The 18,720-nt window shown below is 40.3% G+C and overlaps 1 protein-coding gene and 1 pseudogene across 1 annotated transcript in view; both read right to left on the bottom strand.

Annotated features, from left to right (window-relative positions):
• Positions 1-11,785: 11,785 nt before the first annotated feature.
• LOC128646239 (uncharacterized) lies at positions 11,786-11,904 on the bottom strand (annotated as a pseudogene).
• A 3,778-nt stretch (positions 11,905-15,682) lies between these two features.
• The window catches only part of MLYCD (malonyl-CoA decarboxylase), a 558,150-nt gene continuing 555,112 nt past the window's right edge, over positions 15,683-18,720 (bottom strand). Inside the window, 2 exon segments of the mRNA XM_053700801.1 lie at positions 15,683-16,020; positions 16,022-16,221. Of these exon segments, the coding sequence (XP_053556776.1) occupies positions 15,690-16,020; positions 16,022-16,221 (531 nt within the window). The 3' untranslated portion in view covers positions 15,683-15,689.

An 18,720-nucleotide genomic window follows, 5' to 3' on the forward strand; every position in this document is an offset into this window, starting at 1 on the left:
TGTGAGACTGAGGGAACCTTCTTGCAATTTGATAAGGTACTGAGGAGGGGGTTGTGTATATAAGGAAATGGTGAGGCTGTGTGTATGTGTGTGGCAGAGGGAACCTCTCTATAATGTTATAAATTTGTGTATAAGGTGTGTGACTGAGTGTGTCTGTCAAAGAGACCCTCTCTATAATATTATTTATATTTATATAAGGAATAATATTTATATTTATTTAAGTTACTGGGGAGTGAGCTGTGTGTGTGTGGGAAGACAGAGGGAACCGCTTTATAATATTATATATATGTATATAAGGGATGATATTTATATTTATTTAAGGTACTGGGGAGGGGGCTGTGTGTGTGTGGGAGGCAGAGGGAACCTCTTTATAATATTATATATATGTCTATAAGGGATGATATTTATATTTATTTAAGGTACTGGGGAGGGGGCTGTGTGTGTGGGAGGCAGAGGGAACCTCTTTATAATATTAATATATATATACGTGTGTGTGTGTGTCCCCTGCTATATCCATTTGTTTTTTTCCTATCTTGCATATGCAGTGTACGCTTATTCAAACCCACCTTATTTTAAGTAAGTGTTTTTTGCAAGCCCCTAGTGATCTAGGAGGGGGGGAGCAACAGATTTTTTAGTGCCTAGGACAGCACAAAACCTAAAATATGCCACTAACCTATGCAGCCTTTATGAGCCAGGCTTGCACACAACGGTATATGTGTCACAGGCATCAAGATTCAAGAGCCTGATATAGAAAAATGTAACAGAGTTAGAGCATATTTCCCAAAACTAAGTCAAAATAGGACCAGTCCTAGTAAATTAATTTCACATAATAGCCTAGTTGTATAAATACACTATATATTATATATATATATATATTATATATATATATAATATTATATATATATATATATATATATATATATATATATCATAACCATATATCCATAATATAATTGTATTTATACATTTCTGGAAGAACATTAATAATAAAAAAGAGCAGCACACTTTTTTGACACATTTTTATTTAATACTTTTTTTTAATATTATGCTTTATATAACATTTATTATGTTTATACTAAACTATACTATTATACTAAAGGGCCAGGCAGCAAAGTTTAAAATAATCTTGGCAACAGCAGATAAAAGCTTGCTAAACTCCTTCAGCAATCAATCCATCAATACCAATTCAGTCACACATTCATTTATCCATTTACCATTCAGGCATTTTACTAATTTATTGGTGTCTGTGCCTGGAAATAAAAAGAACTTCTACCTACAAAAAAAATAAAATTCATTTATTAAGTGGCGAATAAACAAGTTGTCTGCCAAAGCCTAACCTAACCATTTATTATTACTACGATATGTGCATAAAATGTGTAAATATGTGCAGGTCAGATTTTATAATTAGATGTACTGTAGACACACTATATGACAATAGTGTGTCCTACAGTACATCTGATTATATAATCTGACCCCGCATGCATATTTATATATTGATAGCGTGTACTACAGTACATCTATGACGACGATGATGATGATATAATATGAACCTGCACATATTTATATAATAATGTGTTTCCTAACATGGTCAGTATTTTTTTCTAACAAAGGTGGCTCCCAGTAGTGCCTTGGGCTTCTAAATTTATATAGCCATACTTTACAACAAGGATATCAATATAATTGAGTAAATTAGATAATAAAGTCTCCATCTCACTATGTCTGTCTTTCTTTCCAGCACTGTCTGTATTTATCTATCTACACCTAACTGTCATGTATAGCCATGTGTATAATAATAAAAACTATTTAATAGATAAATAAATTGTTCAGAATTTGACAATAATTTTCAGAGATTAAGAGCATTAAACAGCACTATCTTTTTCTGTAAAAAAAAAATAGTACCACAAACATAACATACACATATATGGGGGCGCCGACCAATGGTTTAGTTAAGGGGTCCAAACATTTCTAGTGGCACCCCTTGTGGCCAGGGGTGGGAAAAGCAGGGACCTCCGAGATCTGTGCAGGCTGGGTGGAAGTGAAAAGGGAGAACATGGGGCGGGAAGGAGGTGGGCAGGGGTCGAGTTGCTGCACCAGGGGCCTCTGGGTTGTACTTGCCCCTTGTGCCAAAAGTTGCCAATCAGCCCCTGCCTCAGACAGAAACTCAGCCGAAATAAAAAGAACGAAGTGCTCAATCTGGGAACGAACAATAATGCTTTTTAATTATGCAAATTTATGACACTCTAGGGAAGTCCCCCAAGTGTGATGCGGGAATCCTGACGTGGACCTGTTGCTCAGTGTGCCTAGAGGAATATGGCTGCGACCTCACTGATGAGGCCCACAATAGGTCTAAACGTACGTCTGGGGTTTTGCTGTTTCACTCGTTTAGAGAGGATTGCCTGGTATTTCGGGGATGGACTGTACTGTGAAGTCAGTATCAGACTGATATGCTTCAGGAAAGTTCTTCTCTGTGAAAAGGCACATGTTGAGCAAAAAGAGGCTGCTTCTATGGGGTAACTAGCCATAGACAAGCTATTATGCTATTTTTCGTTTCCCAGGTTGAGCGCTTCTCTCTTTTTATTTATGCAAATTATGACACTTAGGGAAGTCTCCTTAAGTGTGATGCGGGAATCCAGACGTGGGACCCGTTGCTCAGTGTGCCTAGAGGGATATGGCTGCACCTCACTGACGAGGCCCACAATAGGCCGAAACGTACGTCTGGGGTTTTGCTGTTTCTCTGGTTCAGAGAGCGATTGCCTGCTATTTCGGGGCTGGACTGTACTGTGAAGTCAGTATCAGCCTGATATGCTTAGGGAAAGTTATTTTCCTGTGAAAGCACATGTTGAGCAAAAAGAGGCTTAACAAAGGTAGTGTGAGGTAAATCTCAAGATTTTCACTTACGTATTACTTGGTTTGGGGATGACCGCTAACATTTCTATCATAGTTTTAAGACTGGATTTAAAACTCTGGAGAAATGTCAGTGGAATCCCGCTGAGCCACAAAAACAGACATGGTCCCTAATTGTCTGCAGATGTCATACTGACAGGATTATGGTTTGTGAATTGAAGATGTGGGACACAATGAGTACACAACTGGTTAATTTAGTCCACTGGAACAATTGAGCATAATAAACAGGGAAAATGAACTGCATAAAGATTTTGGGCTGCAGTATGTTCCCAAGGGGTCCCTTCTAATAGGTCAGTCAAATCAAGGCTGGGAGTACAGGACATGACTGCAAAATAATATGCAAAACTGTAGGTAATTAGAAATAAAAATATATGCCAAAACTTTATATTAGTGTATTTGCACAAAATACAAAAAACAGCCTATAATAAACACCTCAGAACCGCAGACGACAGAGAAAAAAGCAAAATAATTTCCCTTTAGAAAAAACATTTTTATTACCCACCCCCTCAGCAGCTCCTATGAGGGTACTCACCCACCTCCTGGGCATATAAAGGGTTAAAACTGGACCCAGATAGCTTGTATGGTCTGGAGACAGGCCCAGAGTAAACTTTTCAGCCACTTGGAGATTCTGTGAGGTAGATAGAGGGCATAAAAAGGGGAGGGTCGGAGCCTAAGTCCAGAATGATGTACTGGCTAAGGCCTGTAAACCCCCCCCACTAAAACAGACCGTAACACACCTTTGAACCCCCTTGTGCCCCCAACCCTAACCTCTTCCATCATGAGCTGAACCACTTACTGCATAAGGCAATTAGCAGTTTTCTTAAAGAAACAGTGTTGCTTTTCTGTTAATAGTGAACCCAGGACTAAAACATACTGAGGGCTGCTAAGGGGTAATAAGGCAATGAAAAAAACTAAATTTATGCTTACCTGATAAATTACTTTCTTTTACGATATGACGAGTCACGGATTTCATCCTTACTTTGTGGGATATTAACCTCCTGCTAAACAGGAAGTGGCAAAGAGCACCACAGCAGAGCTGTATATGTAGCCCCTCCTTCCCCTCCACCTCAAGTCATTCGGACCGAAGTTTATAGGAAGAGAAAAGGAAAGGCTAAAAAGGTGCAGAGGTGACTGAAGTTTACAAAAAAGATAAAGAATACTGTCTTAAAAAAGAACAGGGTGGGCCGTGGACCTCGTCATATCGTAAAAGAAAGTAATTTATCCAGGTAAGCATATATTTAATTTTCTTTTACAAAGATATGACGAGTCCACGGATTTCATCCTAGCTAGCCGTAGCTTTCTGACCCCTACGCTTTCCGGAATAAACAATGAATAATGAAGATGATTGACGGGAAATCCTAGTTGCCTGTATGTAAAACTTTAAGGCACGGACCACGTCCAAGTTATGTAACATACGCTCCTTCTTAGAAGAAAGATTAGGACACAAGGAAGGAACAACAATTTCCTGATTAATATTCTTATTCGAAACAATCTTAGGAAGAAAACCAAGTTTGGTACGTAAAACCACCTTATTAGAATGAAATATGAGATAAGGCGAATCACACTGTAATGCTGAAAGCTCAGAAACTTCTTCGAGCAGAAGAAATAGCAACCAAAAACAAAACTTTCCAAGATAACAGTTTAATATCTATGGAATTGCTAAATACAGGCTTAATCCTAGATAGAGCCTGACCAAAAAGACTGAACATCTGGTACATTTGCCAAACGTTTGTGAAACAGAATTGGACAAAGCTGAAATTTGTCCCTTTAAGGAACTCACTGATAACCCTTTCTCCAATCCTTCTTAGAGAAAAGACAGAATCTAGGAATCCTAACTTTACTCCATGAGTAACCATTGGATTCACACCAATAAAGATATTTACGCAATATCTTATGATAAAATTTTTCTAGTGACAGGCTTTCTAGCCTGTATCAAAGTATTGATAACTGAATCAGAGAATCCTCGCTTAGATAAAATCAAGCGTTCAATCTCCACGCAGTCAGCTGCAGAGAAATTAGATTTGGATGTTGGAAAGGACCTTGAATGAGAAGTCCTGTCTCAATGGAAGTTTCCACGGTGGCAGAGAGGACATGTCCACTAGATCCGCATACCAAGTCCTGCGTGGCCACGCAGGCGCTATCAGGATCACTGAAGCTCTTCTCCTATTTGATTCGAGCAATCACGCGTGGGAGGAGAGGAAACAGCGGAAACACATAAGCTAGGCTGAAAAACCAAGGCACTGCAAGGCATCTATCAGTTCGGCCTGAGGATCCCTTGACCGGGATCTGTATCATGGATGCTTGGCATTCTGTCGGTATGCCATCAAATCCAATTCCGGAGTCTGCCCCATCTGAGAATCAATGAGGCAACATACCTCGGGTGAAGTTCCACTCCCCCGGATGAAAAGTCTGTCGAGAAACTCTGCTTCCCAGTTCTCTACTCCAGGGATGTAGATCGCTGACAGATGACAAGAGTGGGCCTCCGCCCAACTGATTATCTTGGATACCTCTTTCATCGCTAAGGAACTCCTTGTTCCCCTTGATGATTGACCATATGCCACAGTCGTGATGTTGTCCGAAGCCAACTGAGGCCATGCCTGAAGCGCATTGAATATTGCTCTCAGTTCCAGAATATTGATTGGAAGAAGAGACTCCACTTGAGTCCAAACACCCCTGAGCCTTCAGGGAGTTCCAAACTGCACCCCAGCCCAGAAGGCTGGCATCTGTTGTCACTATTACCCACAAGGGTCTGCGGGAAACAAGTCCCTTGGGACAGATGATCCGGCGACAACCACCAAAGAAGAGTTTCTGGTCTCTTGATCCAGATTTATCTAAGGAGATAAATCCGCATATCCCCATTCCACTGTCCGAGCGATGCACAGCTTGCAGTGGTCTCAGATGAAAGTTAGCAAACGGAACGATGGTCCAATGCCGCTACCATTACTCCACTAACTTCCATACACTTAGCCACTGATGGCCGAGGACTGGACTGAAGTGCTCGGCAAGTATTTAGATCTTGATTTTCTGACCTCCGTCAGAAATATTTTTCATGGCTACCGAGTCTATCAGAGTTCCCAAGAAAGGAACCCTTGTCTGTGGGACAAGTGAACTCTTCTCTATGTTCACCTTCCAGCCGTGAGTTCTCAGAATAGACAACACTGTGTCCGTGTGAGATTTTGTCAGATGATATGTTGATGCCTGAATCAGAATGTCGTCCAGATAAGGCGCAACCGCTATTCCTCGCGGTCTGAGAACCGCCAAAAGAGACCCCTAGAAACTTTGTGAAGATTCTGGGTGCTGTGGCCAATCGAAGGGAAGAGCCACGAATTGATAATGTTTGTCCAGAAAGGCAACCTTAGAAACTGATGATGATCCTTGTGGATAGGAATATGAAGGTAAGCATCCTTCAAGTCCACAGTACGTCATATATTGACCCTCTGGATCATTGGTAAAATTGTTCGTATTGTCTCCATCTTGAATGATGGAACTCTTAGAAATTTGTTTAGATACTGAGATCTAAAATGGGTCTGAACGTTCCCCTCCTTTTTGGGAACCACAAATAGGTTTGAGTAAAACCCTGTCCCTGTTCCAATTCTGGAACTGACAAATTACTCCCATACTAGAAAGGTCTTTTACACAGCGTAAGAACGCCTCTCTTTTTATCTGGTTTGCGCTACACTTTGAAAGATGAAATCTCCCTCTTGGGAGAAAGTTCTTGAATTCCAATAGATAACCGTGGGTCACTATTTCTAGTGCCCAGGGATCCTGAACGTCTCTTGCCCAAGCCTGAGCAAAGAAGAGTCTGCCCCCTACTAGATCTAGTCCCAGATCGGCGGGCGCCCCTTCATGCTGTCCAAGGAGCAGGAGCGGGCTTTTTGGATTGTTACCCTTATTCCAGTTCTGATTAGGTCTCCAGACCGACTTAGATTGGGTAAAATTCCCTTCCCTGTTTTGAGGAAGAAGAGCGGGAGGTCCTCCCTTTAAAGTTCCGAAAGGAACAAAAATTATTCTGTTTATCCCTCATTTTAACCGACTTATCCTGAGGCTAGGTATGGCCTTTACCTCCTGAAATATCAGAAATGATTTCCTTCAATTTTGGCCCGAAAAGGGTCTTACCTTTAAAGGGAATAGCTAAAAGCTTATGTTTTGACGACACATCAGCAGACCAAGATTTGAGCCACAATGCCCTACGTGCTAAAATAGCAAATCCTGCATTTTTTACCGCTAATTTAGCAATTTGAAAAGCGGCATCAGTAATAAAAGAAGCTAGCTTGAGAGCCTTAATTCTATCTAAAATGTCATCTAATGGAGTCTCAACTTTAAGAGACTCTTCTAGAGCCTCAAACCAAAAAGCTGCTGCAGTAGTTACTGGAACAATGCAAGCCGTAGGTTGTAAAAGAAACCCCTGATTAACAAATAATTTCTTTAGTAGACCCTCTAATTTCTTATCCATAGGGTTTTTGAAAGCACAACTATCCTCAATGGGTATAGTAGTACGCATAGTTAGGGTAGATATAGCTCCCTCTACCTTAGGGACCGTTTGCTATGAGTCCCGAATGGTATCTGATATGGGAAACATTTTCTTAAAATTAGGAGGGGGAGAAAACGGTATACCTGGTCTATCCCATTCCTTTCTAATAATTTCCGAAATTCTCTTAGGAACCGGAAAAACATCAGTGTAAGTAGGTACTTCCAAATATTTATCCATTTTACACAATTTCTCTGGAGAAATCACAATAGGGTCACAATCATCCAGAGTCGCTAAAACCTCCCTAAGTAACAGGCGGAGGTGTTCAAGCTTAAATTTAAATGACATAGCATCCGAATCTGTGTGAGGTAAAACATTTCCTGAATCAGAAATTTCACCCTCAGACAGTAATTCCCTGACCCCCAACTCAGAACACTGTGAGGGAACATCGGAAATAGCTAATAAAGCATCAGAGGATTCAGTATTTACATTAATAACTGACCTATTGCGTTTACCCTGCAACACTGGTAATTTAGACAATACCTCTATAAGGGTAGTTGACAGAACTGCAGCCATCTCCTGCAGAGTAAAGGAATTAGACGCACTAGAAGTACTAGGCGTCGCTTGTGTGGGCGTTAAAGGTTGTGACACTTGGGGAGAATTGGATGGCATATCCTGATTCTCTTCAGACTGAGAATCATCCTTAGGCACACTTACTTTATTTAAAATATGCTTCTTACATTGTAAAGCCCTTTCAGTACAAAAGTTACACAATGTAAACACATAGAACAATGAGAAACCTCAATGTCAGACATGTTGTACAGACTAGTAATACCACAAAAGTTGTTTAAACACTTAATTATAGCATAAAATAAACATTAGAAAAAACGTGTACGGTACTGTGCCTTTAAGAAAAGAAAAAGTGAACAATTTTTCCAGAATGCACAAAAAACGTTAAATTATTCCCAAATTTAACTTAAATATTGTTGGTTAATCCAAAAATTACTGCACCCAGAAGCAAAGGCAGAAATAAGGCTTTAGAAGTACTTATATCAACATCTAGTCAAAAGATAGATAAAAATACCCTCTACACCTTGCCACAGCCCGGCTGTGGCGCCTACCTGCCCCCAGAGTACTTTGAATCAAGTTCCAACCCTTCAAATTAGCTACACAGTCCAGGAGCCACCGAGTCACTGTTTGCTGCTGCTAAGCCTGAAGAAAATACGCCAAAATAGGCTCCGCCCCTTAAGGTCAAAAGTTGGAGTAGGCCCAAACAACACCGCATGGGAATGCAGTTTTGCACTAAAGTAGAAATACACACACAATACAACCCTCAAGCATAAAAACAATACATTTTAAGTGCCAAAAATAAAAAACATAAAACATTGTTTTAACATTGTCTCCCATGTCACATAATGCCCAAATATCAACTAATGATAAATATAATATAGGGACTCCAGTAACACCCCTCTTATTAAAATAGGTTTTACTGCTTACCCCATCCCCATACAGGGAAATAATGCCAGCCAGTTCTGATACACCAAGTCTCCTCAGAAAAAAAGGCTGCACATACCTTAATGCTGCTTGTAGCATGAAACCGGTCTCCACACTGAAGATGTCTCATGGTTACCTTCAGAAGTCTTGTGGGAACCAGCGTGGATCTTAGTTACAAATGCTAAGATCATCAAACCTCAGGGCAGAAATCTTCTTCCATATCCCCCTGAGGAAAATAGTACGCACCGGTACCATTTAAAATAAAAAACTTCTTGATTGAAGAAACTAAAGCTAACACCTCACTTTACCATGTCTTCCAAGTATAACACAGGCAAAGAGAATGACTGGAGGTGGAGGGGAAGGGAGGGGCTACATATACAGCTCTGCTGTGGTGCTCTTTGCCACTTCCTGTTAGCAGGAGGTTAAGATCCCACAAGTAAGGATGAAATCCGTGGACTCGTCATATCTTTGTAAAAGAAAAACATAATTTATGCTTACCTGATAAATGTATTTATTTCCGGATATAGTGAGTCCACGGAATCATCAATTACTAGTGGGAATATCACTCCTGGCCAGCAGGAGGAGGCAAAGAGCACCACAGCAAAGCTGCTATATATGTCACATCCCTTACCCATAACCTCCAGTCATTCAGCCGAAGGGAAAATGGAAAAAGAAGATAACACAAAGGTGTAGAGGTGCCTGAGGTTTTAGTTAAAAATAACTGTCTTAAAAGAAAGGGTGGGCCGTGGACTCACCATATCCAGAAATAAATAAATTTATCAGGTTAGCATAAATTATGTTTTCTTTCCTAAGATATGGCGAGTCCACAGAATCATCAATTACTAGTGGGAACCAATACCCAAGCTAGAGGACACAGATGATTAGGGAGGGACAAGACAGGTAACCTAAACAGAAGGCACCACTGCATGAAGAACCTTTCTCCCAAAAGAAGCCTCAGTTGAGACAAAAATATCAAATTTGGAAAAAGTGTGCAGAGAGGACCAAGTTGCAGCCTTGCAAATCTGTTCTACAGAAACTTCCTTCTTGAAAGCCCAAGAAGAAGGGACAGCCCTAGTGAAATGAGCTAAATTTCTCTCAGGAGGCTGCTATCCAGCAGTCTCATAAACCAAACGCATTATACTACTCAACCAAAGAGAAAGAGAAGTAGCTGAAACTCTCTGACCTTTATGTTTCCCAGAGAAACAAACAGCAAACTGGCAACAATCCTTAGTCGCTTGTAGATAGAAAATAAAAGCACGCACAACATCTAAGGTTGTGCAACAAATGTTCCTTATGAGAAGATAAAGAGAACACAGAGAAGGAACAACACTTTTCTGATTAATATATCTATCCGAAACCACTTAGGAAGAAAACCTAACTAGTACGAATAACCGCCTTAACTGCATGAAAGATCAGATAAGGCGAATCACACTGCAAAACTGAGAGCTCCGAGACTCTCCAAGCAGAAAATATAGCAATGACAAACAAAACTTTCCAAAATAACAACTTAATATCTATGGAAAGTAAAGGCTCAAATAGAGTCTACTGCAAAACATTAAGAACAAGGGCAAAACCCTAAGGGGAAGCAACCGACTTAAACACAAGCCTGATGTAGACCAGTGCCTGACAAAAAGATTGCACATCTGGCAAGTCCACCAGATGCTTATGTAGCAAAAAAGACAATGCAGAAAACTGACCCTCCAGGGTACTGACTGACAAACCCTTCTCCAGAAAGGATAAAAAAATTCAGAAAACCCCCCGCTTAGACAAAACTAAGCGTCCAATCTTCAAGCAGTCAGCTTCAGAGATTTAGATGAAGGAAAAGACCAAGAATCAGAAGTCCTTCCTCAGAGGTAGTCTCCAAGGTGGAGAGACGACATTTCCACTAGGTCTGCATACCAGATCCTGCGAGGCCACGCAGGGGCTAATAAAATCACCGCCGCTCTCATCTGAAAATACGAGTAATGACTTGTGGAAAGAGAACAAACAGAGGAAAAAGGTATGCAAGAATGAAATCCAAGAAAAACGTCAGAATATCTATCAGGACGGTCTGCGGATCACATGACCATAAACCGTACCTTCGAAACTTGGCATTTTGTCAAAACTCCCACAGAAGCCAACTCCTGAAACCCCCCATGTGAGGGTCTACCTAGGGAACACTTCCGGATGGAAATGCTCACTCACCGGGATGAATTATCAGTCTGTTTAGAAGTCCATCTCCCAATTGTCCACACCTGGAAAGTGGATGACCAACAGCAAATGTGAGCTTCCTCCCACTGAAAAATCCAAGTTACCTGCTACATGGCTAAGGAACTCCTAGTTCCTCCCTAATGGTTGATATAAACCCTAGAGGTGATATTGTCTGACTGGAACCAAGATAGGGACGACTGAGGTCAAGTCATCAGAGCATCACAAATTGCTCTCAAATCCAAGACGTTTAAAGAGGAGAGCAGACACTTCCGAGTCCATAATCCTTAAAGACCCAGACAGCTTACCAGCCCAGCAGGTTGGCAACCGTGTTCACATCACCCAGGAATATCTCCAGAAGCACGTGCACGGAGATAGATACTTCTGAAAAAATACTACAGAAGAAAGTCTCTTGTCATCTGATCTAAATCTATCCTTTAAGACAGATCCGAAAGTTATCCATGTCATGGAAAATAACAAAAGAAATGATGTCCATGGAATACCATCAGATTAATTCCCTCCATACACAGGGTCACAGAAAAGTGAATAAATATCAACTGCAGCTAAATCCAAACTCCCAACCTCCTGGTTGCAAGATGGCTAAGCTATCCACCGGCCACTAAAACTTACTGTTGGCCGGACAGAAGACTGAAGAGTGGGGAAAAGGAATAAATCCTTGATTTTCTGACCTCTGAAAGACTACATCTAGATAAAGAATCAAATAAAGGTCCAAGCGTACCGCACCTGGTGTTCCCAGGTGGTCTCCCATCCAGGTACTGACCAGACCTGACCCTGCATAACTTCCGAGATCAAACTAAATCAGGTGCATTCAGGGTATTGTGGCGGTTGTCCCAAATAGATTACCCTTGTGGATAGAACAAGGGAACTCTTTTCCAGATTCATTTCCAATCCCCGGAAAAGAATATTGGACAAGATCTCTTAAAAGAAAGTTAGCTCAAAGTCAGGATGATACCTGAACTATATATTATGCAGAAAAACACACTTGCAATATCCCAAGACCTAAAGGTCTGACTGGGATGGCGCAAACTAAGAAAACGAGAGAAGATTCTGATTAAGGAAACAATAAATCTGTTAGGTCTAAGTTTGTTATGAACAGGCCCACTTAAACCAAAGGAGAAAGGATACTACTTTGAAGGACAGAGTCTGAAATATATGAGGTAAATACCTATATCCCGTTCCCAAACTGGGACTGGAACTGTCACTCCCAGAGATAAAGACCCTGAATCCAGTTCAAGGAAAGCCTCTCATCCTAATTGGATTGTAGATACTCTAGAAAGAAAAATCTGCCCCTGGGAGGAAAAGTTAGACCTCCTGAAAATATAACAGGCTTTGAAGCAAACAACTGAAGGATACCACTTCAGTAACAGATGAAGGAATTATACTGTCCAGATCTGAGATTTCAGCCTCAGAAACTACCGGCGAATCCTCCTCACTAACTTGGAAAAAGACAAACCTGCGTAACAGCATGTGGAGCAGAAACCCTCTAATCTGAGACTTAAAATGTCCTCTTGCCTTTTCCCTGAAGTAAAGGAAAACAGACCAAGCCACAGATACCGCAGAAGATACCTGAGCTTGCAACTTCTGTAAGCAAATACACTCCTCCAGGAGATTGAGAGGAACCATAGGCACTGCATGCGACACCATATAGGCTTGGGACATAAAAGGAGAAATCTGTGGCAGTGCCTTAACAGCAACATCCTTGGAGACATGAAGTTCAAACCAATCTGTACATTTAATAGCATTTGCGAAATCAGAGGTGCAGAAAAAATAAATGTTTAAACCAATTCTTAGTTGAGCAAGCCTTCCACACAATTTCAGCATCAGTAGAAGGAATTATACTGCTTGAATCCGAAATTTCACCCTCAGATATACCCGAAGAATCTTCATCCTCAGACTTCTGAGAGGAAATAGCCACTTCAGGATCAAAAACCTTAATGTTTCTTTAAATTTCCTTTTGCGTTTTCCATGCAGCATGGGAAAAGCAGACAGCGCCTCAGATACCGCAGAAGATACCTGGGCAGCAATATCTTGCAAAATAACTCCAGAAGGAGCATGAGAGGAAATGCAGGGCACTGCATGTGCAGATGAATAGGATTGGTATGCTTGAGGAGAAGGCTGCGGCACATCTGAAACAGGAGGCTCCTGAACAGCATTCGCCTTAGCTAATGATGGCTCAGGGTCAAAAAGTATTTTTCTATAAGTTCTTTCAATACATGAACAAAAAGGTACTGGGGGTTCCACCTGGGCATCAAATCATAAGCTACAGGTAACATCCTGCACAGCCTCCTGATCCATAATACAAAAAGAAGCAAATAAAAAAAAAATCTAACTTTTTTTATATCTTTTAACAAAGGATATAATACAGAACCAGAAAAAAAAAAACGTTCTTAAATAAATGTTCCCTTTAAATTTACCAAATCAAGAAAACATACCTCAGGCAACACTCTACACCTCAGCAGAATTACTGAGGTGCCCTACCTGTCCTGCAACCCGCAGCAAACTGAGGATCCCGTTTACAATCTGGATTTCCAGAGAAGCAAAAAACAGCAAGAAGCCTTCTAAACAGCAGAGCCATCTGAAATATGGGCACCTTATTCTTACAGGAAGTAAAAAAAAAACGCCCAAAAAAACCCTCTGACATCACAGAATCAGAACCTCCCTAAAAGGGGCGGTCCTAGAGCTGACAAAAAAGCCATTTTTTATTATTATTTTTTTTTTTTAAAAAAACAACTTTCTCGAAAAACAGGCTTAAAAGCAAACAATAAACCCCCCCAAAAAAGTACATAATCTGTTACTAAAAACGGATCCTCACTGAGCCATCAATAAAATAAATAACTCCTCACACTAACAGTGCCTGCAAACACTGCCATAAAAACCTGCACCCTGACAGGAATAATAAAAAAGCGTCCCCCTGCAGCGTTTCAGCTGAATAAGTGCCAATTTTTTCCCTGCTACATAGAAAAATAAAACTGGCATTTACCTCAATATTTATCTGTACGGCAGCAGGACAGCTCACCTGGTTTGAGAGGATGCCATCCCTCACATGGACCTGTGAAATACAGAAAGACTGAATACGCTTACTCAGGCTATCTAAATAGGGCAGCAAAATGTTTTGGGAAAACGCAGTGAGGATTGTACCCCACAAGTTCCCAATTGCTTAAAAGCCACCATTGCCCTACTGAAGAGACTGACATGGGCTAAGTCTAGACCCTTTAGAAAGATCAGAGCAAACTTACTCTGCTTTAAAATAAATAATCTTGATTGTAGATCAGACACCAAAACTTCACCGCAAGCAAAGAGAATGACTGGAGGTTATGGGTAAGGGAAGTGATATATATAGCAGCTTTGCTGTGGTGCTCTTTGCCTCCTCCTGCTGGCCAGGAGTGATATTCCAACTAGTAATTGATGATTCCGTGGACTCACCATATCTTAGGAAAGAAATAAAAATTTTAACTCTGAATTCCATAATTTTTAGTGTTAAACACATAGCTAAATCACTATGTATATGGCTGAGAACCCCCAACTATGTAGTACCTATAAAAGGAGTGTACAGGGGCTGTGTTTAGTGTCTGAGTCACTTACCCGGACTGCAGAACTCCTCCACTGTGTCTTACCAGCTGGCTGAGTCCTTTTCCCCTCACAGAATGCTGATCCAGTAGAGAGCCCATCCAGTGCAAGTAAATAAACTACAGAGGTTATTTGCGGCTATAACAGCAACCCCGTAGCTGGAGGCTAAGGGGTCCCTGCGACACTTGAGGGAAATTAAGGCAAGAGATTTACCCATGAGAGTACTGAAAATTACATAACTGAGGTATTAAAAAAAAAAAAAAAAAACAAAGAACCCAAGCGAAAAGTCCTAATAGGGGGCACTCTAATGATACAAATTTAAAATATTGTAAAATAAATAATCAGAAAAAACACAAAATAGTGCACACACAAATTGTGAAAATGTCCGTGTTTTTTCCAGATAACTGAGGTATTCCTTTACCCCTGCTACACTCAGTATCTTGGAGAAATTATCCTGAAGTCTTCCCTAAGTAAAGATGGAAGAGGGGTACTGGGTCTCAAGTCAGATCTGAGCTCCCAATAAATGATAGATAAAAAAAAAAAAGTATATCTTGGTTGCAGTGCATCTCTCTCAACCTCTCTACTTGGATGCCAAGAACAAACTGGGTGGGGAGAGGAGGTTGAAGGGATTAAAGCTCTTGTGAGGGTTCTTGACCTCCTCCTAGTGTCAGGAAATATATCCCAAATGTTATGGACACCTATAGACTCTTCTCATCTTATAAAATAAATGTGGTGTTTGAATAAATAACAGGCTCTTACAGCATATGTGCGTATGCCGCTATTAAAAAAAACACAACAAAAAACACAAAAAAAACCCCCAGTAACTCTTACTAGAAGCATTTTTGCTAATGGAAGAATGTTGGAAAATGCTTCCATTTAAGATAGAAATGCGCCCACGCACATTTCAGTGTTGACCTTATATACCTTTATGGAAATTTTGAAAGCTCTCCATGCAAATATGATTTAAAAAAAAATACAAAAAATATCTGAATATTTAAATAAGACCACGTTAACCATTACACTAATTAACTTCCATAGCAATTCGTTTTTATAGTTTGCTGTATTTTTTAAACTGAGAAACCAAACTTAGAACTTGTTCTGATGCCTCAATGTGTTTTGTTCTCAAATATCTAGCACTGTTGGCACTTGTATTTTCTAGGAAGTAGCGATAATTCACCATAATTCCACATGATGCTGCTGCTCCACGGGGACTTGTGTCAGCCATCCAGTTAAGGCGCCACATTACTGCGCCATTCTGCAGGTGGAAATTAGCCACTGGGTTAAGTGCAAAACCACGATGCTTTTCTCCATATAGGTACCAAGCACAAAGTCTCATAAGTGGAGCCTCCAAAGCATTAACCAACCTTCAGATCTCATCACTCATTGCTTGTGAACAAACGTTTTAAAGATTCAGAGAAAGTGTCTCCGATGGTGTCCGATATCTCTTTACATTCTGACTCCAGGAACAGATCTGGCTTGCTTGATTCCTTAATTTGAGAACTGAGAGCACCCAGCAGCCACTTAGTGAATCCTGGAATTGGAGATAAACTGGAAAATTCCTGTATCTGTGGAAACTCTACCTGAAAATGTAAGAAGAAACAGTTTTTGTAGTTTTGTTATTCAATGTGTTCTTATAAAGCAAATGATTGTTTTGAAACAACTGTTAACAGACAAAAACTATTGAGGAAGCCTTTTGTTTTACATTCAAAAAACATAATTTATGTAAGAACTTACCTGATAAATTCATTTCTTTCATATTAGCAAGAGTCCATGAGCTAGTGACGTATGGGATATACATTCCTACCAAGGAGGGGCAAAGTTTCCAAACCTCAAAATGCCTATAAATACACCCCTCACCACACCACAAATCAGTTTAAACGAATAGCCAAGAAGTGGGGTGATAAGAAAAAAGTGCAAAGCATAATTATAAGGAATTGGAATAATTGTGCTTTATACAAAAAATCATAACCACCACAAAAAAGGGTGGGCCTCATGGACTCTTGCTAATATGAAAGAAATGAATTTATCAGGTAAGTTCTTACATAAATTATGTTTTCTTTCATGTAATTAGCAAGAGTCCATGAGCTAGTGACGTATGGGATAATGACTACCCAAGATGTGGATCTTCCACGCAAGAGTCACTAGAGAGGGAGGGATAAAATAAAGACAGCCAATTCCGCTGAAAAATAATTCACACCCAAACAAAGTTTAAAACTTATAATGAAAAAAACTGAAATTATAAGCAGAAGAATAAAACTGAAACAGCTGCCTGAAGTACTTTTCTACCAAAAACTGCTTCAGAAGAAGAAAACACATCAAAATGGTAGAATTTAGTAAAAGTATGCAAAGAAGACCAAGTTGCTGCTTTGCAAATCTGATCAACCGAAGCTTCATTCCTAAACGCCCAGGAAGTAGAAACTGACCTAGTAGAATGAGCTGTAATCCTTTGAGGCGGAGTTTTACCCGACTCGACATAAGCATGATGAATTAAAGATTTCAACCAAGATGCCAAAGAAATGGCAGAAGCCTTCTGACCTTTCCTAGAACCGGAAAAGATAAAAAATAGACTAGAAGTCTTTCGGAAATTCTTAGTAGCTTCAACATAATATTTCAAAGCTCTAACTACATCCAAAGAAAGCAATAATTTCTCCTTAGAATTCTTAGGATTAGGGCATAATGAAGGAACCACAATTTCTCTACTAATGTTGTTAGAATTCACAACCTTAGGTAAAATTTAAAAGAAGTTTGACACACCCGCCATCTATCCTGATGAAAAATCAGAAAAGGAGACTCACAAGAAAGAGCAGATAATTCCAGAAACTCTTTGGCAGAAGAGTATGGCCAAAAGGAACAAAACTTTTCAAGAAAGTAATTTAATGTCCAAAGAATGCATAGGTTCAAACGGAGGAGCTTGAAGAGCCCCCAGAACCAAATTCAAACTCCAAGGAGGAGAAATTGACTTAATAACAGGTTTTATACGAACCAAAGCTTGTACAAAACAACAAATATCAGAAAGATTAACAATCTTTCTGTGAAAAAGAACAGAAAGAGCAGAGATTTGACCTTTCAAGGAACTTGCGGACAAACCTTTATCTAAACCATCCTGAAGAAACTGTAAAATTCTCGGAATTCTAAAAGAATGCCAGGAAAAATGATGAGAAAGACACCAAGAAATATAAGTCTTCCAGATCTCTATAATATATCTCCCTAGATACGGATTACGAGCCTGTAACATAGTATTAATCAGAGAGTCAGAGAAACCTCTTTGGACTAAGAAATCAAGCGTTCAATCTCCATACCTTTAAATTTAAGGATTTGAGATCCTGATGGAAAAAAAGGACCTTGTGACAGAAGGTCTGGTCTTAACGGAAGAGTCCACGGTTGGCAAGAGGCCATCCGGACAGGATCCGCATACCAAAAACCTGAGAGGCCATGCTGGAGCCACCAGCAGAACAAATGAGCATTCCTTCAGAATCTTGGAGATTACTCTTGGAAGAAGAACTAGAGGCGGAAAGATATAGGCAGGATGATACTTCCAGGGAAGTGACAACGCATCCACTGCTTCCGCTTGAGGATCCCTGGATCTGGACAGATACCTGGGAAGTTTCTTGTTTAGATGAGAAGCCTCACCTCCTGAGATTCCCAAACCCCTTGTGCTGTCAGAGACCCCCACACAGCTCCCCAACCTGTAGGACTTGCATCTGTTGAAATTACAGTCCAGGTCGGAAGAACAAAAGAAGCCCCCTGAACTAAACGATGGTGATCTGTCCACCACGTCAGAAAGTGTCGTACAATCGGTTTTAAAGATATTAATTGAGATATCTTTGTGTAATCCCTGCACCACTGGTTCAGCATACAGAGCTGAAGAGGCCACATGTGAAAACGAGCAAAGGGGATCGCGTCCGATGCCGCAGTCATAAGACCTAGAATTTCCATGCATAAGGCTACCGAAGGGAAAGATTGTGACTGAAGGTTTCGACAAGCTGATATCAACTTTAGACGTCTCATGTCTATCAAAGATAGAGTCATGGATACTGAATCTATCTGAAAACCTAAAAAGGTTACCTAAGTCTGAGGAA

This window comes from Bombina bombina, chromosome 1 (genome assembly GCF_027579735.1).
Source record: "Bombina bombina isolate aBomBom1 chromosome 1, aBomBom1.pri, whole genome shotgun sequence".
NCBI lineage: Eukaryota > Metazoa > Chordata > Amphibia > Anura > Bombinatoridae > Bombina > Bombina bombina.